Source organism: Protobothrops mucrosquamatus, unplaced genomic scaffold (genome assembly GCF_001527695.2).
Source record: "Protobothrops mucrosquamatus isolate PMUCROS unplaced genomic scaffold, P.Mucros_1.0 scaffold77, whole genome shotgun sequence".
Taxonomy (NCBI): Eukaryota; Metazoa; Chordata; class Lepidosauria; order Squamata; family Viperidae; genus Protobothrops; species Protobothrops mucrosquamatus.
In genome coordinates, this window is record NW_015386454.1 from 1,162,894 (window position 1) to 1,185,007 (window position 22,114).

Consider the following 22,114-nt stretch of genomic DNA (forward strand, 5'->3'; position numbering starts at 1 on the left):
TTGGGTAAAAACCAGAGAATCTGTATATTAGAATATAAAGTACTCAAGTTCCTATTTTTCTGTTGTAACATAGCCCACTCAGAAACTCAGAAGGTTTTTAATGGAGTTGCTTAGTTCCAGGCCTGAAGCAAAATATGTTTTCTCTTTCATGTTTATCCCTAATGTTTCCTATCAGTTGTGCTAACAAATGCCTGTAATACATTTTGAACAGGACAAATAGACTTGGATCTCTTGAGATGCCAGCAATTAAAACTATACATATTAAAAGCAGGCCGAGCTCTGCTTTCTTACCAGGATAAATTAAGGCAGATCTTATCTCAATCAGCAGTACAAGATTCTAGCACAATTCTCACAGGTAAAATTCCACTTAATCACCTTTTTAGAATTTTCACATTTTTTTCATATTTTTACTGCTTCTACTTAACTAGGCAGCATAATGGAGAGGGAATTGGATTTTCAGTAACTACCTTTTCTTGTTTTTCCTCATGGTAAGTAACCTGATTTAGAATTGTCCAGCAGTATACACTTATCCACAAATGTTTATTAATTTTTTTGGGGAAGCAACAAGCTGTTCCTTTTAAGATATAATGTTTTGTATATGTAGAAAGGTTCACTAGTTCATTAGTTGCCCAAAAATAGATTTGTTGAGATACCAGAGAAATGAAGTAAAATAGTCTCTCTTTCACTTATCCGTTAAGAGGAAAGTGTCTGTTCTTTTATTACTGGATATCAGTCATATGGGATCATATATTCCTACAAAGGAGGAAGGAAGAAAATAAATAGACTACTGAGAATGACACCAGCATTTCAAGATACATGGTAGCCTGAGTATGTTTAATATAATTAAACAAAATAGATGCCAAGGACATAATATGAGGGACTGAAAGAGGATCCCTAGATATTTCAATTTTTTCATCAATAAGGCAGTCCTTTTTTTAGACCTCACTTCATTTGAATAGTTTAGGAGACCACCATGAGTATTTTTCTTCTTATCCTCAAGCAGTACTATATGATAAGTCTACTTGGCCCTTAGCTTTGTGGCTATTTAGGGATTTGAACCCAGGTCATCTTAAGTTTAATCCAACCACTCTATCACAGAGATTCTCATTCAGATACTAGTTTCATTAGTATAAAAGAAATTCTGTCTTTTCTGCCCTGTAACTTTAACTGGAATTAACATGAGAAGGGTACTTATACAAATGGTGTGCTCCACTGTGCTCATGCTTGCTGCCCCTTCAGTATTGGCCCTATTTAAATTATGTAATAAACTAAGATAATTCTACTTCTAGGAATAGGGATTTAAGCACAAAGCTTGACAGAAATAAAAAGCCCTGTTGCTCAGGATTATAAGAAGTAGCATACATATAACCCATTTATGGATTATAATTCTGTACTTGAATCCATAGTTTCTTTTAGCCTTGGTATTTTTAAAGTGATCTCTTGTCTGTTTTGTCATAATAAGAGTGGATCACCTAAATTTGATGGATTTTAAAAAAAATTAATACACTGTTCTAATTGATGATTCCTACTGACTACCTACTTTAATTAAATATTGATTATTGATGCCATTAACAGTTAAGATTATTTTATATGAAGTATTGACCTAATATTTTTAGAATTCTTGTTTGGATTTGCACAATATTTCTTTCTGATTCTTTTTTTCTTTTATGCTATTACACATCTGCTAAACTAAGTATATGTACATATAAAAAGAGACTTAAAGAAATATTAGTTTGCATTTAAAATAATATACATAATAATAAATATCACTGTTTCTAGAATAATGTATAAGCTTTGAGGGTTTGTTTCGGTATGGATGTTCTACAGCTTAAAATACTTTTTTTGTTGCTTTAAGATGATGGTGCAGTGGCATCACCTGAGGTGGGAGACATGTCTCCAGAAGGGCCTCAGCCTCCCATGATTCTCTTGCAGCAACTGTTGACAGCAGCAACACAACCATCTCCAGTAAAAGCAATATTTGATAAACAAGAGCTTGAGGTATTTTGTTTAATATTTGCTATTTTAAACCATATAATGTTTGCCATTTTAAACCACTAATGTAAACCTGTGAAGAAGGTTTATATATTTATATTTTTATATTTATATTTTTACAACTTACTAAATACAATTCAGTAGGAAAAAAGACACATTCAAGCACCATGAGACATGACACACTTTTGCAAAGGTAAAGGTCGAATGGTTACTAGCCACAACCATTTCAGTAAAAAGAGATTTGTTACATCACCTTTCTCTCTGAAGCAACCAAATGAAATAGCTGTTGAGAGAAGCAGAGACGCCAAACCATGACTGATCCCAGAAATGTTGACAGTCTTATTATATTGCTGATTTTATTGCTCTCAGATGTTTCTGTATTTAGTTAGCATTTCAAGAAATTTATTTATTTATTTAGAAGATTTACGTGGCCTCCCATTCATTCTCAGTGAGTCTGGGCAGCTTACAAAGAATATAAACCCAGTTTGTTTTAACCCAGGAGAGGTTCTTTTGTGAAAGAGGGTTAGGCAGAGATATCCATCATGTGTACTGAAAAGTTGCATATTTAAGATTCCTATGTCAGCAATGCAAATCACTTTTGAACTTGAGTTACTTAAACATTCAGTTGCATTGTTTACCAAAAATTATTGACATTGTACTTTAAAAAAGATGTAATATTTGTTGCATTTTTACCTTGGATACATCCATTTCTACACAAAAAAACCACAGCCCCCATAAATAATTACACAGAGAAAATGATAAAATTAAAGCATCAGCAACAACATAACTCTATTTCTTCTAAGAATACTGATTTAATATTTTTATTATAGTAATAATTATATTGATTCCAGAAGAATAGTTTTTTGATAACAAACTTGTATGGCACATGAAAAATAGAGATAGATATTTAAAATGCTTTGCTGTGGGCCCATTGTACACTGTAATTATTTGCATGCTTAATAAATTTATGTTGTATCCAAAGTGATTTAGGTAAGCCAGATTTGGCCACAACAAATCATACAATTTCTAGCTTAGGTTCTTGCCTTTCCAGCATTTTATCTGTTAGTTCTAAGTATGCCATAGGATAAATGGATGCTTTATCTTCTGTGTTACTTTGTGTTAAATAGAGCTTATATATATTGTTTCCTGTAGGCTGCTGCACTTGCCATATGTCAATATTTGGCCGTAGAATCTGCACATCCTTCAACTCCAGTCTTTGAAGAATGTAGCTCCAGTGAAACTACAACACCTGTTACAGTCCAACATATCCGACCTGCAAAAGTAAAAAAATGCAAATCATGTCCCATTCCACCACTCCCAATTGTTGTGCAACTTATGGAAATGGGATTCCCTAGAAAGAATATTGAGTTTGCATTGAAATCACTATCAGGAACTTCTGGAAGTGCTTCTGGATTACCAGGTACCTCATGTTTTTAGTATTCACAGTATACTACAAAGAGATTGATGGAATCTTTTTGTTTTGGTACTGATGCTAAAAATAATACGGTAAATATAAAGATTGGGTACAGTAGTGAACTATTAGATGTAGAAAATGGAAAGTGACTTGGAAAGGTTCATACTGATTTGAAGTGATATAAAATAAAAGCATAATTTAAATACTTCTACTCATATAAACAATTCTATTGATGTCTTAATCTAGGGGTAGAAGCCTTGGTGGCCTGGCTTTTGGATCATCCTGATGTTCAAATTACTGATTTCTCAGATGGTGACATATCTGATGAATATTCAGGGATGAAGGTTCCCTTTTGCTTAACACCAAAGAAGATGTGTTTGTAGGAGACCATAGACAAGAAATCAGGGAAATGGATCCAAGTTGATTTCCCCTTAAATGATGATATGGATTGGGTCTACATTTATGGTGCCTTAAAAGTTGTATTGTTGAGACATTGAATGATTTACCAACTAACAGCAAAAAAAAGTGTAGGAAAAAATAAATGCCCATGAAAAGGCGTAAACTTTATTCTTCATTTATAAATTGTTAAAGTTAGCTGAGAGTGGAAGAATAAATATAAAAATTAGTGAAAGTTATGAAAGTTTGGCAGAAAAGTGTAATTGAAAACTATAGTCCTTACTGATTTGAAGTGGTGATATAAAATAAAAACATAATTTAAGCACTTCTACTCATATGAACAATTCTATTGATGTCTTAATCTAGGGGTAGAAGCCTTGGTGGGCTGGCTTTTGGATCATCCCGATGTTCAAATTACCGATTTCTCAGATGGTGACACTATATCTGATGAATATTCAGATGATGAAGTGTCAGAAGAAGTAGAGGAAGCAGAAGCCGCATATCCAGTGGTAAATGTTAGGAATGTTACGATTTTGATAAAAGTTTTCTAACTTACAAAAAAATAATGACAAGTTCTCTATAGTTATTAATGGAGATGACATTTATAATATATTATTATGACAACTGGAACATTTGTTTTCTTTATTGTAGTCTGCTGTTGTAACAGAAAGCCAAACATACAAGAAAAGAGCTGATTTCTTAAGTAACGATGATTATGCAGTATATGTCCGGGAGAATATTCAGGTAAGCATGGGTATGATTTTACATATTTCTCTTTCTGAAAGAAGTATTATGCATATAGAAAAGTAGATAACATGATATTGATGGACAATATCAATTAAGTGCAAAAGGCGATTTATGTTGTTTCCCAGGATATTTCAATCTGTTGTATTGCCTTTTGTGAAGGTACTGATGCCCTCCATCCTCCTACTCCTCTTCCTGCTTTATTTAATCAGTGAAAGTTAATGACAGCACAGGCTTTATTTTTTTATTATGCCCGTTCTTAAAGGATTTTGGCAGCTAATATTTTAACATTACAAACAATTAACATAAAACATTTCAATGGCATCTCTCAATAGAACTGAAAAGATTCCTATATAATAATCTGGAGGGTTAATGCCTGCTTATATAGGCAGCATATAATTATGTAGATCATTGGCCTGATTCCCAATAAGTTAGTTTCTAGTACTTATGAATATATATAATAGCTTTTTCATAATGATTAAAGAACTTTCATAAGTTTTAAAATGTAGGATGGGAGGGGGCAATATGTGTAATTCCAGATAACAGCTAGACTGTAGGTCAATCCCCCTGGCTATGTTGCTTATAATTCATGGGGAGATAGAATTAAATGGCAGTGTCTTTAGTGTCTTTAGTTTACATCTAACATAAGGACTGGCAACATAAGCTGCTTCGGAATCCTCTATACTGGTAAAGTTTTAATATGTTCTAATACATATGCATATACAAAATAATAGGTGGTACTACCTAGGTGATTTTTTTCAAGGTATGGAAACTAAGCAAGGTTGGATCTGATTACCAGCAGAGAATATCAGGGCTTTAGGCTAGAGATTGAAAAGGTTTGGCGAGGAAGGCACTGGTTGATCAGTTCTGCACTGTTGCCACGATCACTCCATGAGGTAATCAGTTTGAAAGGCAGATGCCTATCTTCACTTTTGTTGAAGCTCACTAGCAATTGCCACAACCAGGCGGGGAGGGGGCATTTGGAAGGGGAAGAGTGCTGGAGGCATTCTTTCCTAGGGAATAAGCTGTGGCCAGTCTGACAGGGTTGACCTTACTTTTACAAAATTTGAACGTATAACTACTGTGTGTGTGTGTATGTGTGTGTGTGTGTGTGAGAGAGAGAGAGAGAGAGAGGGAGGGAGGGAGAGGGGGGGGATAAACTACGCTAAATCTCCAAGAATATAGAGGAGAATGGGATAAAAATCTGGCTTATGAATGATAAAAGATATCCATTTTGAAATCTGTGTGCCATACTATAGATTTAAAATTACAATGAATGCAACAAAGAATTTATTTTGTATCTATTGTTCATCTATAATTAAATGCTGGCAATGTGCCTTGAAATGCAGCATTGGTTCATATGACCATCATGTGCTATAGTGGCTCTTTTTTGAGCACATATTCATATTGTTCTGGAAAAGTCATTGCATTTTTACAGATCATGCTATTTTGAATTGTGTACCAGTGATTTAGAAATTAACAAGAGAAAAATATGCACTTCGATTAAAAAAATGATGCTGGAGGAATGCCTATTGTTGGACTATTATATAGTAGGCTAAAGTAGTCAGTTTTTGCTATATTTGAACAAGCATTTGCTCTTAGGAATCCCAACTGGAAGACTGTTTAGAAATTTGGCCCATAAATGCTTAATTTTTGTCTTGAACTAGGAAAGAAGTAGCTAGAAAACAAATACTTTAAATAAATAAAATAAAATATTTTTTCTTAAAAGTAAATTGATTGCAATGTTAACAAATGTATATATGATAAAAGGATATGTAGCACTAGGTTTGTTTAATATTTAAGAGATTTTGTGAAGTTCTTTTTACTGTTTTCCTTAAAATAAAGATCTGTGTAGAATGATATTAGGATTCCATATTTAGAGCTAAAAAGATTTTTTTTCTCCCCAAATTGTTATGAAGTATTTTTATAGCTATAATTTTTTTCCTAGTAGTTTCTCCTGTTACAATTTTCCTTATTGTATACAATATTATTTGAATGATTGAATATTCAAATGCTACTGTGGTCTTTTCACTTATTTATTGTCATCTTAGGTGGGGATGATGGTTCGATGTTGCAGAACGTATGAGGAGGTTTGTGAGGGAGATGTGGGTAAAGTTATAAAATTGGATCGTGATGGTTTGCATGATCTCAACGTGCAATGTGACTGGCAACAAAAAGGTGGCACTTACTGGGTCAGATATATCCATGTTGAACTGATAGGTGAGTTGAAGACAAAGTATTATTATATGAGATATAATTTAGAATTCAAACCAATTGATATCATTGATCTTAATACTTTATAGGATTCCCACCACAAAGCTCTCCATCACACATAAAGATTGGTGACAAAGTTCGTGTAAAAACTTCTGTAATGACACCCAAATACAAATGGGGATCTGTTACCCACAGAAGTGTGGGTGTAGTAAAAGGTAATTTGTATTTTTTTAAAAAAATATATATAGACAGAATAATTACAGATGTTGTCTCAGTACAGTGGTTGTGCTGCTGCAAAATAATATTCAACTGTGTTCAAAACTTGAACTTCCTCTTGTTATTTTTTTCTAATAGTTTGTTGAAGAATGTCTGTGCTAGTGGAAAACATTTGTCATGTGGGTGGGGATAAGTGCTTTTTGCCACTTCCTTTCCTTATTCTACAGTCATTTGTGACATACCTTATGTTGCTGGGCTGATGAAAAAAGAGGAAGCTTAAAAAAATGCCTGCTTAAATTGATCTTGGGAGCAGAATTGCTTGTGTGAAAAGAGTAGGAGAATGAGATTTTTATAAATCAGTATTTTGACATATCTTTTTTAAAACAACTTTTATAAAACTTTGAAAGTTTTATAAAAAACATAAAAAATAAAACAAGCTAATAAAGGATAAAAGTAAAGAAAGAAGAAAAAGTGCATAAAGAAAAAAAAGGAATAGAAGATGCTCCCGATTTACTTCGCAGCAAATATAACTACAATTCCAAAATAATCTCTTATTCTATGATTATAAAAGAAAGTTCACTCTTTTCTATTACTCAGGGTTTTTTTTCTAATTATGAAAACCACAAATCATAAGTGCATTTTTTACTGTTTTATGCAAAAAGCCAATAAGTGGTTTCCAGTCATCCATAAAGGTAGATATTTTTCTTGAATATAAGGGGTTAATTTAGCCCTCTCCACAAGTTCTATCATCCTTACCAACCATTCTTCTATTGTGCTGAACCTTTCCACTTTGGGGCATGTAATAGGTTCGCTGCAGAGTATTATGGCTTATATTAGGGAACAATTGCAAAGGATTACAGTAGCAGTGCTTTATATTATTATTGTGATTGGAATGATCCATTCTCTGATCTTTATCTATGTTGATTAATGTAAAGAAGTTTGCTTCTTTGATCTGTTGATGTTTCACTGAAATTTTTGATAGCAAATGTTATAAAATTCTGTCAAATAAATTGCTACCCATGAGTGATAAATATTCATTAGAATTATTAAAAATAGCACTATTGATATTCCATCTATTCAAACATTTCATATGGATAATTGGAATTAATTAATTCCTTTATTCACAACTGGAAAAGTAGTAGTTTTGAGGCACTATAATATTAACATTCCATATATTACAGGAAGTGTACAAGTATCATTTATCAGTACAAAGTATCTGAAAATACAGTAGTAAATACATTTTTATCTCTGACTCTTATTTTGTGTATATTTTTACATTGTTGATTTTACTAGTTGCTGTGAATCACATAAGATCACTGTATTTATGTTCTTAAAATAAATGAATAACTCTTAAATATTTTCTTGCCAAAGCTTTTAGTGCCAATGGTAAAGATGTTATTGTTGATTTTCCTCAACAATCTCATTGGACTGGATTATTGTCAGAAATGGAACTGGTTCCCAGTATTCACCCAGGAGTTACGTAAGTTTTTCCATTTTTCTTTGACAGATTTTATTTTGTTATATCTTTTGCATCTTTCTTTTCTATTTCTGTAATGTATCATATTGTTTGAATTCCACAAGGTGGCAGCAGCTAAAACTTGAAATAATAGACATTTCTTAACCTCTAGAGCAGGCATGTCAAACTGCCGGCCCATGGGCCGGATGCATCACGCCGAAACCGCACCTACCCCATTGCTGGCAATGGGGAAAAAGTTGCAATATGTCACACAACGTCACGTGACATCGCAAGTTTGATTTGCCTGCTCTAGAGCAGGGGTGTCAAACTGCCAGCCTATGGGCCGGTTGCATCATGCGGAGGCCGCGCCCACCCCAGCTCCAGCAATGTGAAAAAAGTCACGATACGTCACGTGACACGGCGAGTTTGACACCTGTGCTCTAGAGAATAAAAAAATATGCAAGATGGTAAATTGAGCATTATGTAGTCATTTTTTTTGTCATCATTCAGGTGTGATGGCTGCCAGATGTTCCCAATTAATGGACCTAGATTTAAATGCAGAAACTGCGATGATTTTGATTTCTGTGAAACCTGCTTCAAAAGTAGGAAACATAATACAAGACACACTTTTGGCAGAATAAATGAACCAGGTATATTTAAATAAACCAAGTATATTTTCATTATCATTTCATGAAATGATTCACTTACTTATGTTCTTGAAAACAATTGTGTATTTTTTGAATTCCTAGTTTTATAATGCACAAGGTAAGTTGCATTGTAACTTCATACTAACCAACTTTTTGGCTGCTTAAAATTATGCACAAAACTATACAGTGAGGGGTACGCATAACTATAGTTAGATGAATACAGTTTTCTTACTTTTAGGATTTGTACTGTACTGCATTTGTACTATTGAATTGATATAGCTATCTTTCAACTTTCAACACTAGGCCAATCTCCAGTATTCTGTGGTCGTTCTGGAAAGCAGCTAAAAAGACATCATAGTAGCCAGCGAGGCATGCTACTCGATGATTGGTCCAGAATTGTTAAAAATTTGAATGTGTCATCTTCTGTGAATCAAACTTCCCGTTTGATTGATGGAAGTGAACAGTGTTGGCAGTCCTCTGGCTCGCAAGGAAAGGTTAGTTTAAAAAGAAATGTGTTGCAAATATCTGCTGTGTTTGTATCAATCAATAATATTTACTTGATCAATGACCAGCATTTTGTTCTTTTGTTAAAAGAACAAAAAACAGAATAAAGCAAATAAATACAATTAGCAGAATAAATCACAATGTAACATTCACTTCTCTATCATGCTAGTATATTTCCCCATAATTCAAAGTGGCAGTAGATATTATTTTTGTCTTTCAGTAAATGTAGTTTTTAAACTGTAATAATACTATTTAGATATAATTGCTGTTCATAATATGTCTTCAAAGAATTTGAATTAATCAAATACAACATTTTCTAGCACTGGATACGCTTGGAAATTTTTACTGATGTCCTGGTACACAGATTGAAGATGATAGTGGATCCTGCAGACAGCAGTTACATGCCTTCTTTAGTTGTGGTCTCAGGTATGGCATTACCGTTATTGAGTTTGGAAAGAAAGAATCAACCACCTTTTGACTTTTCGTAGCTTTGTAATACTAAAAAACCTCTGCAGTATATAAATAATTCAGTATGGCTTTGTTTAATTTTTCTATAGGTGGAAGTTCTTTAAATAACCTCATAGAATTGAAGACTATCAATATTAATCCTACAGATACAACAGTTCCACTTCTTGGTGATTGCACAGAAGTAAGTATCTGCTGATGATCAAGAAATGCAATATTGTATTTATGGAGAGTACGGTAATATCTTTTAAAGAAATACTAATACCTTTTGGGTTTGGTGTTGTTTCTCGTACTCAACAACTCTTTAATTTTACTTTTTGTTTCAGTCAGTTTTTTACAATATGGATTTCTGGTCTGATTTTTTTTTTTGCCTGTTTAAGGACTTTACTGCATTTTTCACATTAGGAGACTTCTGTATTAGTTGTAATTCATGGCTGGTGGTAATAAACATTCTCAACAAGTTCCTGGTAGTGTATACCATAAATCATATTATCAGGTACAAAATAAAAAGTTATAAGGCAAATACTTTAAAATACTCAAATTATAGTAATATAGACATCTCATAATAGAGTAAATTATTAAAAACTATTCTATCTGTTTTCCTCCCCATCATATATAACAAGAGGGAGGATGTCAAACAGATTTCTGGTAGAATGGGTCACAACTAAAAAACACTGAATTTCAAACCACTTCTCCCCAAATCTCTCCCTGCAGCGAACCCTCCATATCCTCACAAGTTATTTGTACTATTCTGTCTGAAGCAGACTGTTTTGCAGGTTCATGGATGTCAGCCAGATAGAGCTTTATAGGTCAAAACCAGGACTTTGAATGATCCCTGGAAGCCAATTGATAATCACTGGTATTATATGTAAGAAACAGCTCTCACCCACTGATAAGAGGATTTCTGCTTTTTGCACTAACTGCAATTTTTTATTATCTTCAAAGACAGTATCTAGAACACTTTGCAGTGATCTGTATGGAAGGAGACAAAGCCATGAATTGCTATTACTAGGACTTCTTTTTGTAGGAAAGCTTATGTATGCCACACTAGGTAAAGCTAGGCTTAGATTATTACAGCCACTGCCTCCATCTGATTACCTAGCACAGGGATGTCAAACTCAATTTCACTGAGGGCCGCATCAGCATTGCGGTTGCCCTGGGCGGGGCGGGTGTGTGTGGCCAGAGTGGGTGCAGCCTACTGGGTGGGCGTGGATGGAGTGGGTGTGGCTTACTGGGTGGGCGTGACCAGTTCTACATCATTCGCATCAAGGGTCCTGTGGGGGCCTGGGAAGGAGTGGGACAGATCTGAGGGTCTCTGGCAGAAGGGGGTGGGACTGGGGCAAGTGCCAAGGCATGGTCCACTAGGGCAAATGCCAAGATGGCCACCACAAAATTGTACATTGGCTCCCGGCTGGCCTGGGCCACGGCCAAGACAGCGGGGGCTGTTCCCTCACTGTTTCCAGGATGGCTTCGCGGGCCACATGAAACCGGGCCTTGTGTTTGACATGTCTGACCTAGCAGGTAGGTATATGTAACGGTATGTGGAAATGGCCTTGGGACACAAGGAAGAGCTGCAACCAGGGTAATGTTCTTTCAAACTTGCAAGATTCTGTTAATGTAACCTCCAGTAAAGTAGGATTAATTCAGCTAGTCATGCTTTCTATCTGGACTACCAGTGATGGGATTCAGCCGGTTCACACTGGTTCGGCAGAACCAATACTTAACTTTTTGTTGAATTCAGCAAACCGGTTATGATAAATCCATGTTTTCCGGAAGATGTCTGGCTTTTGGTCAACTTCCTTCCAGGCGGGGGAAAAAAACCCCTCCCCTAAAGTCCAAGAGAGGAGTGACGAAAACCAAACGGAGACGATCACGTCACTCAGGCGAAAAGTAGGTGGTGTTTCTCAGAGGTAATTTGAGGAATAGACACTTCATCTCTCTAGTTTCCTGATTGGTGCATACGGGGAAGGGGGTGAGGGCACCAAGTATTAGCTGGGGTTGTGGTTCTTATAATCTAGTTTTGTGTACCTCTTTTATTGTTCTTATTTAAGTATTAAATGCATGAAATAATAAACTACCTTTCATTTTGTTATACTTTAAACGGTCATTAGGGCAGAGAATCGGTTGTTAAATTATTTGAATCCCACCACTATGGATTACCTTGCAAAGTTGACATTCATCTTGCAAGTTTGAAAGTATATTTCTCTCCCATTGCCCCTACAGCTCAAGAAACTAGGGAGGGTCCCTTCTGAAACATTTGCCACAGCCACATTCCTGCTGCTGTCAGATAAAAGCTGCCTTTTATCTGACTGTTTCTCTGGTTATAGCTCTTCCTCATATCTCACAGGGTCATTCTCATATACATTATTATATGAGAGTATATCCCATAATAGGAGAAAATAATCGTTAGATTTGTTGGTGTGTTATCACTTATTTTCTATGATGTCATTTGATTTTACCAAATTTGTTCATATCAATAGCTAATACATATCTGAATGTTAAGGCTAAAGCATTTGTCCATCATTGTTTCTAATTCTGTGTCTTTTGTCTTAATTAAGTTGGGAAGGGATGTGAAAGACGCTTATGCTAGCAAAACAGTTTTGTTGAAAAGATGAAACGAGTCTTGAATCCTTTTTCTTAATGATGTTGAACACTTTAAAGACCCAAACAGTGTAAATATGAAAATATAACTCTTGTTTCCAAGTATCACAGATATATTGAGGTGGCTATTAAGCAGTGCAGGAGTTCTGGTATTGATTGTAAGATACATGGCCTCAGTATACTAGGACGTATCCGAGCAGAGGATGAAGACTTAGCTGCAGTTCCCTTCCTTGCTTCTGATAACGAAGAAGAAGAAGATGATAAAGCGAATACTGGGAGGTATGGAATATTAAAACAATTCATCTTTTATAAACATTTTTGTAATTATACTACATATTTTATAATATCAAATCTTACTGTGTGATTAGCATTAGCAGACCCTGCATTTGGAATATTTAGGTCAAACCTTTTAATTTAATTTTATTAACAGATTATGGCAACTGAGTAATACTCTTAAGCATTTTATAGCCCATTTTTAGTATACATTTGAATAGCGTAATAAAATAAAACAATAATTTTAATGAGGAAGGACTTGTAAATATGCAAAAAGGGGTATGAAATAGACTGGAAATACTCTACATACAGTTATCTTTATTTTAAGGATTCTGTAAAAAGAATGAAGGCTACTTTATCTGTTTTATAATATTTCTAACCCACCTTAATTCAGATAGATGCTGGATACATTACAACAAAATCAAGACATAAACAAAAGAATAAAATTGAATACAAGTAATAAGCATCATCAATAAAATCTAGTACCATTCAGTTAAACTAATCTAAGTGCAGGTAGAGTCGAGCCTGTTAGTACCTCTTTCAGAAGGGGAAAACTGCCACAGTCCTTTTTTGATGTCCAATGTAGATATCATGATTTCCATCTACTATTAAAGGAGAAATTGAAAGTTGGGAGTCCAGGAGAACTTTGAAACAAGGAACGAATACTTATATATACAAACATAGACTTGCCACAGGAGATATTTCTATGAGGTCCTAATGTCTATTAACAACAAACAACAACCTCTTTGCAGAACTTAATCCAAGCTTGTTCCCCCCCCCCGCCCCCCATACACACATGCAGCTTCCAAACACTGGTTCACAATATTAGTTTGGCAATATTGTAGAAGTCATATCCCAAATCTGAAGATTTTTAAAGTGTGGATAGGGAAAAACTGACTCAGACTTAATTCAAACAAGATAGGAGGGCTGTTAATTCTGAGGCCAACTAATTTCAGGGTTGTATTTTTGACTCTTATGGGATTTTGCTTCCCACAGTAAGAGCATACTCATAATCTGGGACTGAAATAAGAGATGGAGAATATGGCCAAGAGAGTTTTTGAACAGCTTTGACTGATAGTTGCAGCCTTACCTGGTATAGTATGAACTGAAGACAGTCATTGATACTTTGGCATCTCTTGGTTAGAATACACTTATTCAATGTACCTGAGTGCTAAGGCTATCAAGAAAACTGGTCTAAAATGCATGGTGTATGTGCTTAGCAGTTGGCCTTAGTACTGCTATGTCACATCTTTGTTGCAGCTGGTACCAACAGGTTTCCAAGTGTTGGTAACTGCCTCTAAAGCCCTATATAGCTTAGACACTGTCTTCTCCAACAGTTTCTGCCCACCCCCGAATATCAAGGAAATGCCTGCTGAGAGCTCCCACCTATCAACAAGTAAAGAATAAGGGGCAAGCATTCTCTATAGCAAGCCCCGCCCCCTGCACCAGCTTCTTCCCTGAAGTGTGCACCGCCCCACTTTAGGGACTTTGCAGAAGGTAGTGAAAACATGGCTACAAGGCTCCTGGAGTCTGGCTGGTTTCAGGTGGTTGGATATATTTTACAAATAATATTTTTTACACCAAGTACAAAATTAAAAGAACAATTGTACATTCTCAGGGTTCTAATGGCTTTAGTAATCCCAAAACATTTAATCATATTGTAGTTGAGATTCTAGCTATCCTAACTTGAAAAACAAGTTGTAATGGAGTTGTTGTTACAAATAAAATGCTGGAAAATGTTACAGTATCAGAGTTGGTATTTTGTATGTGTGTCTGTGTCTGTCTTTGGCAATTATACATGTGGGACCAATCTTTTTTCTGTAAAATTACATGTTTAATATGAATAATTGAATCATGTTATATAACATGAGTACATATGAAAGACTAGTGTTGATTAACATATCAAAGAGAAATTCTTGTGATCTTTTTTTTCTTTCTGTTTTTTAAACAAAATGTCCAATCTAATATATTGTGTGCATTCTTAGTCTTAGTAGAAAGAAGACCTCAGGCCTGGAATCTGCAGCTTCAATTAGGACGAAAGTCTTTGTCTGGGGCTTAAATGATAAAGATCAACTGGGAGGATTGAAAGGTTCTAAGGTTTGGATCTTTAAAAATTATAGTGTATAGAAATTAACAGTGTGTTCCCTGACTTCACTTGTGATAAGCAAAGACATGAGGGAACCTGTAAGGATGGTGAGTAGGACAATAGTAGATAGTTGCCCAAGTAGGCTGTATATGGTTTGGACTTCTCGCACTGGTTGCTTATTAAATCAAAATCTGCATGTTACAGTCTCAGATGTAGGTGAACAAGACTGGCTGTATTGAGGATTCTGGCTTTGAAAATAACATGAGATCTGGAACAGACCTATGTTGATGTTTATTGACTTCTGTGATTTACAAGTCAAAAGAATGTAATAAGAGCATTTTTACTGGCATTTGCTTTGAAATGGAGGATGTAATATATCTGTGTACCTTGCAGAGTGGTTTTAATGGTCAGAATATCATTCAAAATACATTAGGCAGAAAGACTTGGAAAGGTAGATAACCCTGCTCCCAAATATTATCATCCTTTCAAAGGAAAGTAAAAATGGATGGAACAATGTTAATAGATAGCAGAGCATACCGTTTGTAAGAAGAATAGGGAATAATTAGACCATAGTGATGAATATCCAAAAAGAATACTGAAGAACTTCAATATAATTGATGAAATGTATTTTTCAAAATAATTATTTCTCAAAAAAGTACCTGGGAAGATACAAACTTAAATAAAAATCTTATTTCAAACATCTAAAATAGCCAGCTGGATATTGAATGTGAAAAGCAATAAATCAGTCTGCTTTAGCAGTGAATTTTCCTGTTTATTTACATTTTACAGATCAAAGTGCCTTCCTTTTCTGAAACCCTGTCTGCTTTGAATGTGGTGCAAGTAGCTGGCGGTTCTAAAAGTCTTTTTGCAGGTAGGAAAGCTTTTTACTATGCACTTTGAAAGTTACATCAGATATAACAACACCTTTTACTTGTGCCAATTTCATGATCATGGAACCAAAATTACCTTTATGTTTTAGTGACTGTGGAAGGTAAAGTGTATGCTTGCGGAGAGGCCACAAATGGAAGGCTTGGATTAGGCCTCTCAAGTGGAACAGTTCCTATTCCCCGACAGATTACTGCTCTCAGTAACTATGTAGTCAAGAAAGTAGCTGTTCACTCAGGTACTAATATATTTTTCTATGTTTGACAATCAATACATTAATGAAAAAGAAACTGTCTTTGCAATGCTTTGGAAGATACAGGTGCACACACATCAGGCTGGTCTTTTCCCTGTTATATTCAGCACAAGGAAGTATGCACACAAAAGACACATGAAGGTTTAGTCTTAGAATTAGATTCTTCTTGGAATGCTTTCTTCTGGTATAGAAAACAAGTGATTTGAAACAGATTTGTAGTCTGAAAATACGCAAAAAACAAGAAGCTCACCATATAGATAGAAAGGTGTTTTCTTGTAGTCATTCAAAGTAGTTGAAAATACTTAAATTTATTGACATTTAGTATAAAATAGGTGGCTATTGCAAATCATTTGAAAAAGGACATGAATTTGGGAATGGACATAACTATAAAGATAAAGCTCATCCTTTCTTGCTTAATATGATACTCATGCTGGCATATTGAGTTAATAAGGTCTCAAGAAGGAGTCCTAGGAAATGTTTTTGTTTCAGCAGTTGAAGGACTGATACCATTTGGAGAAAGGGAAGTTTTGATAAAATTATATGGAAAATGTATAAAAACAGTGCATGTTTTTGTTTTTTCCTTGGTTGAAACAATTTTAAAAAACTTTTTCTCAGGGTTATGGTTTAAGTGCAGCTAAGAATTGCAAAGGGTTTTCAAGTTTATTTTCTTCATGAATGAAGGCGAATATACATATCCCAGGATAATGCTGCAGGATCCCATCTGGGTTGGTCACCAGGACCAGACCAGAAGTTTTGTCTTCTGAGCTTTTGGACTTGTGCTGGAGCCCATCTTCAGGGAACTTCTTCCTAGCTGAGTGTGTGCTGTTTTGTGTGTGGTATTTATATGGTGCCTGTTGTATGTGGCTTTTTAGATGCTGACTGGGATGTGTTGATGGCTGGCTTTTAAATCGTTGGTAGTCATTTGCTTGTGCTGCCTAGCTCTTGCCTTTTAAGTTCTTGATAGGCTGGTGGTAAATCAGCACTCCTGTTTTCTGATGAGGGGCCTGTTTCCCAGGCTTCAATCACTTCCCTGACTGTTTCTGTACCTGCTCATCCAACAATCTTAGTAGCTGCAAAGTTGAATGTGTGTTCTTGTTCATTGCATTGTGAGGCTACCAATGAGTTCGGGTTTCCTCGTCTGACCGCTCACTTGTGTTCTTGCAATTTGGTGGTTAGCTTCCTTTCCGTCTGTCCTACATAGTCACTGGGACAGTCCCATGCAGGGATTCGGTAAATTACATTGGAAGTATCTCCCACCTCCAAGCGATCTTTACAATGCATAATTTGTCCTTGTATGGAAGTCTCTGGGCGGTATGCGATGCCCACTTGCAGATCTCAGAAGCTGCCTTCTACAGCTTTCAAAATGTTTTTGATGTATGGCAGGATGTGCCATGTGGTTGGTCTTATACCTTTGTTTCTTTCTCTCCCCTTTATTTTCTTCAGCACACAATGTAATTCTCATTCACTTTCAATCTGACTGTACTAATTCTTCTTCTTCTTCTTGTGCCATATCCGTTATCGGACGTTGGCGATCATGTTGGCGATCCTGTTTTAATCAACAGCTGCACAAAAAAGTGCTGCTGAGTTTTGTTCAAACCAGTCCCTATACTATACTAATTGAGCCAAATAAATTTTATTAGCAAACTATTGATGATGTGTCATAAGATCTTTGTCATAAATGAGCATATAGCAAAATTAATGTTATTGACAAATCAATTGAAATAGATATATTTTATTTGTGTGTTTTTTCTTCCACTAATGCTACTTTCCCCCTTTCTTGTACTCTTTGTCATTCTAGGTGGTCGCCATGCTATGGCTTTAACTGTTGATGGCAAGGTATTTTCCTGGGGAGAAGGAGATGATGGAAAACTTGGACATTTCAGTAGAATGTAAGGGTGCTATTTTTGCATTTGTATTGTTGGGTTTTTGTTATGCCTAATTCAATAGCTTGTGAAGAGTGTTCTGAATAATCAGGAAGCAGTAAGAACTATAAAGTTGATCTGAAATGGTTTTGTTTAATGTAGAGGTAGTAATAACAATATTTTAACAAGAGTTGCTTACTGTAGTGATAATCCTTAATTGTAATTCTTTAGGAATAGAATTTGGTATTTTTACAGACATTTTACCAAACATTAAAAAAATTAAAAATGATTAAAAACTCAATGTTCAGTACATTGGAATATTTATCTTTGTGTTGTTAATATGTACTTTCACTAAGTAAATTGATTAAGCCACAAATAATAATTGGGTGATTCTCCTATATTTTTAGGAACTGTGATAAACCAAGGCTGATAGAAGCACTGAAAACAAAACGTATTCGAGATATTGCCTGTGGCAGTTCCCATAGTGCTGCTATTACTTCAAGTGGAGAATTATATACATGGGGGCTTGGTGAATATGGTCGACTAGGACATGGGGACAATACTACGCAACTTAAACCAAAGATGGTAAACCATGTTTAAACTTACCTGTCTTAGGATATTTTGAAATAAAATAAAATAAAAATATCAAATTGCTGTCATTCAAAAGCTAGTGAAGGAGCAAATTAAGTCTCTGTGGAAGCTTTCTCTGATGTTTACTTGGATTAGGAGATTTCAAGAGAATTTGTGTCTGTTACAGAAGGTAGTTGCTAGGGTTGTTCCTATGTTACAAACTGCAGTTTCCCTTTTCTTGGTAACTTCCTAGTACTGGGACATGGAAGAAGAACATGTACACATTTTGGAAGAGTCCAGTTTTTTCTTCATGCAGGAAGGCCTTAATTGTAACAAATCAACCTCTGTTGGCCAACAATTTAGGACAGTGGTGGCGAACCTATGGCACGGGTGCCAGAGACGGCACTCGGAGCCCTCTCTGTGGGCACACGTGCTGCTGCCCCAGCCTTGCCTCCCCCCGTGACCCCCTCCTCACCAGCAGCCCCTCTAGAGGATAGTTGCCCCCGAGTGTGGCCCACATGGAGCAGCACAGCCAAGGACATGGCAGCCAGGCAGCGTAGACAAGATTCTGCCCTCACGCCCCATCACGCACAGTTGATGCTGCAAGGCACGGGCAGAGGGCGTGGCCGCCATGGCGCTGCTGGGCTGCCTGGGTGATCTGCGGCGGGCCCTGGAGGTGGTGAGTGGCCCTGCGGGCAGGTGGGGTGGGGGCAGGGCAGGGGGTGGAGCGGGGGTAGGGCCAGTTTGGGGCACTCGGTCTCTAAAAGGTTCGCCATCACTGATTTAGGATTTTGAAATGAATACCTTGTTTAATATTTGAAATTAATATGCTTCAGTTCATTTGCTTCCTGTGTTGTAGGTTAAAGTTCTTCTTGGCCACAGGGTGGTTCAAGTTGCTTGTGGAAGCAGAGATGCTCAGACTCTGGCTTTGACAGATGAGGGTAAGAAAATCATTTAGGATTCTTGTTGTCCCAGAAAACTGGTTCTGCCTGGTGTGCAACACACAATAAACCACACACCGAGGTGGAGATTTACAAAAGCTTTATTCTGATCAGAAGAAAGGACGCGGGATCATTCCCACTAGGCCTGTGCAAAGACCACTCTATCAATAGTACAGTTTTTGTGGATACTTCTCTATAAGCCCACTTTAAGCCAATTCCTCCTATGACCTTACCAAGGTTTGTTAATATTGCTTAGCTTGCATTTGTAATGTCTAGCAATCATCAGCACATTTGCATCTAATTTCCAGAGAAAAGTTCCTCTTTTCTCAAACTATTGCCTTTGACATATCTATAAAACTTATATATATATTTCAGCCTAATCATCTGTTCCCTGTTCTTGCGACCCTCAGGTTTCCTGTGCACCCAATTGTCTTGTTCCACTCTGAGCAGGCATGTTCTTAGGATTTTACTAGCTAAGCTGTTTCCATTACTTCTCATGAACTAGCAAATGTCTGCAAATACTAATTCTCTGTAAAGACTACAATTTTAAGGGAGGGGGTCTTTTGCCTTTTCCTTCATTCCTACATTATGGATGTATCACTTGCAGTCTTTAATGCAGGTCTGTTTTACTAGGTCTAGTATTTTCCTGGGGAGATGGAGATTTTGGAAAACTGGGTCGAGGAGGAAGTGAAGGATGCAACATTCCTCAGAACATTGAAAGGTTGAATGGACAGGGAGTTTGTCAGATTGAGTGTGGAGCTCAGTTCTCTTTAGCTCTTACGAAATCTGGAGTAGTGTGGACATGGTATGTCATGTGTAACATTTAAAGTAATTATATAAAATTAAATATGCAAATATTCTTTTCATTTTGGATTTCTTACCTAATTATCTTAGACTGAACTAAATTTGTAGGAAAGGCAGAATAGAAATAGTGAATATTTTATAACAGAAATGGCGCACACTATTCATGAGATTATTTACTATCAAGAATCTGAGATGTCAGCTTCTTCTGTGAATGTTTTCTATGCGGCATTAAAGAGGGCATAAATTTCATTGGCTTTATTAAAATCCATCACTTCACTACTAGTTTTTTTGCTTTAATACATAAGATGACCTTCGTTTATACATCTTCATGAAAAATATAAGATAAGATGAATGTGTTTTTTAAACCTGTAAGCAAAAATTTTACCCTCATTTGAATGTCCTCTCATTCTCTTCAGGTGCAGAACCACTTGTACAAAAATAAATAAATAATTGAATGGAATAGGGAAGGAAGGCTTGGATAAAGTATGGGGAAACTATTACAAGATCCCAGCTTTACTTATTCCTTATTTCCCTTCCACTCAAGGACCGGCAGAAATCTTTATTTTTAATTCTAGCTTTTCATTTATGTTTGCTTTAAATACTTAATGATATATAAGGGTTCTAAAATTAAAATTTGCTATCTTTAGGGGCAAAGGAGACTACTTTAGGCTAGGACATGGCACTGATGTTCATGTACGAAAACCCCAAGTAGTAGAAGGCCTGAGAGGAAAGAAGATAGTACATGTAGCTGTGGGTGCTCTCCACTGCTTGGCCGTTACAGACACTGGACAGGTAAGGAAAAAAATCAATCTACTTTGAAGATTATTATTTGGCAGTAAAACTCCATTTAAAACAACCACCACAATAGAGTAACTTTCCTTCTTGAGGAGCTAATTAAGCTTTCAGCTATAAATACAGAAGTATGGAATATAGCAATAAAATGGTCTGATTAACGATTGCCACTATTGAATATTTTTTCTTTTTCTTCCTCCCGATTAAGCACCAATCCCCCTTTTTAATAGCATTATAGGATATTCTAAGATTTTTAAACATTTTTATAGCTAAAATACATATGTCAGATTTTTTGCTATGCAGTTCATTATAAAAGCCTAAATAAATTCACATTTTGGAATTTGTCAAAATATTTTTGAACAATCCGTTCATTCCATTATAGACTTAAATATTATAAAACAAAGATATTTACTGATTAATCTTTTTTCTCTTAATTATAGGCATTCAAAGTGCTATTAAATGAAACAGAAACCTAAAAAATATAATAAAACATTTTTTTAAAAAAACTCAGTAAAATTAAATAGCAAATTTAGAAATAAAGCAGGAATATCATGTTCTATTAAAAGGAGATTTTCATCTTTTTGAAGGGAGCAGTCCAAGCCCATTAGGAAATACAGTTCTCCAGAAATTACAATAGCCAAAAAGATATGCTGTTCAGATATGAGTAAACACTATGCTGTGAAGAAGTGATGGATTAAGTAGTTTAACATTTTTCCTGGCATTATTATTCATACATGCTTAATTTGCATTTTAATTAATTTGCATTTTTGGCAGCCAGTAGTCTTATCTATATAGATCATTCCTATTCTGTAATTTGTTCTAATATTGATTAATAGGAAATAAAAGATTTCATTTTAGCATTATTTGCATGCCATTTTTATAAACACTGAAAATTATCCTGGTTGAATGAGATATTTCCCATGCTTTTTGTTTGCTATCCAGCTAAAATAATGAAAGCTTTTAAAATGTTTGATACTAAAGTCCTTAAACAATTAGTCT

General features: G+C 35.6%; 1 protein-coding gene across 1 annotated transcript in view; it reads left to right on the forward strand.

The window, feature by feature from the left end:
- The window catches only part of LOC107284258 (E3 ubiquitin-protein ligase HERC2), a 124,863-nt gene that overhangs the window by 72,451 nt on the left and 30,298 nt on the right, over positions 1 to 22,114 (forward strand). Inside the window, exons 43-63 of the mRNA XM_015812289.2 lie at positions 212 to 355; positions 1,856 to 1,998; positions 3,145 to 3,412; positions 4,169 to 4,311; positions 4,454 to 4,546; positions 6,598 to 6,766; positions 6,850 to 6,975; positions 8,348 to 8,456; positions 8,943 to 9,082; positions 9,383 to 9,573; positions 9,904 to 10,009; positions 10,141 to 10,232; positions 12,753 to 12,928; positions 14,908 to 15,019; positions 15,798 to 15,879; positions 15,988 to 16,131; positions 17,945 to 18,035; positions 18,416 to 18,593; positions 19,438 to 19,519; positions 20,153 to 20,324; positions 20,971 to 21,115. Of these exons, the coding sequence (XP_015667775.1) occupies positions 212 to 355; positions 1,856 to 1,998; positions 3,145 to 3,412; positions 4,169 to 4,311; positions 4,454 to 4,546; positions 6,598 to 6,766; positions 6,850 to 6,975; positions 8,348 to 8,456; positions 8,943 to 9,082; positions 9,383 to 9,573; positions 9,904 to 10,009; positions 10,141 to 10,232; positions 12,753 to 12,928; positions 14,908 to 15,019; positions 15,798 to 15,879; positions 15,988 to 16,131; positions 17,945 to 18,035; positions 18,416 to 18,593; positions 19,438 to 19,519; positions 20,153 to 20,324; positions 20,971 to 21,115 (2,906 nt within the window). The remainder of the gene's footprint in view (positions 1 to 211; positions 356 to 1,855; positions 1,999 to 3,144; positions 3,413 to 4,168; positions 4,312 to 4,453; positions 4,547 to 6,597; positions 6,767 to 6,849; positions 6,976 to 8,347; positions 8,457 to 8,942; positions 9,083 to 9,382; positions 9,574 to 9,903; positions 10,010 to 10,140; positions 10,233 to 12,752; positions 12,929 to 14,907; positions 15,020 to 15,797; positions 15,880 to 15,987; positions 16,132 to 17,944; positions 18,036 to 18,415; positions 18,594 to 19,437; positions 19,520 to 20,152; positions 20,325 to 20,970; positions 21,116 to 22,114) is intronic.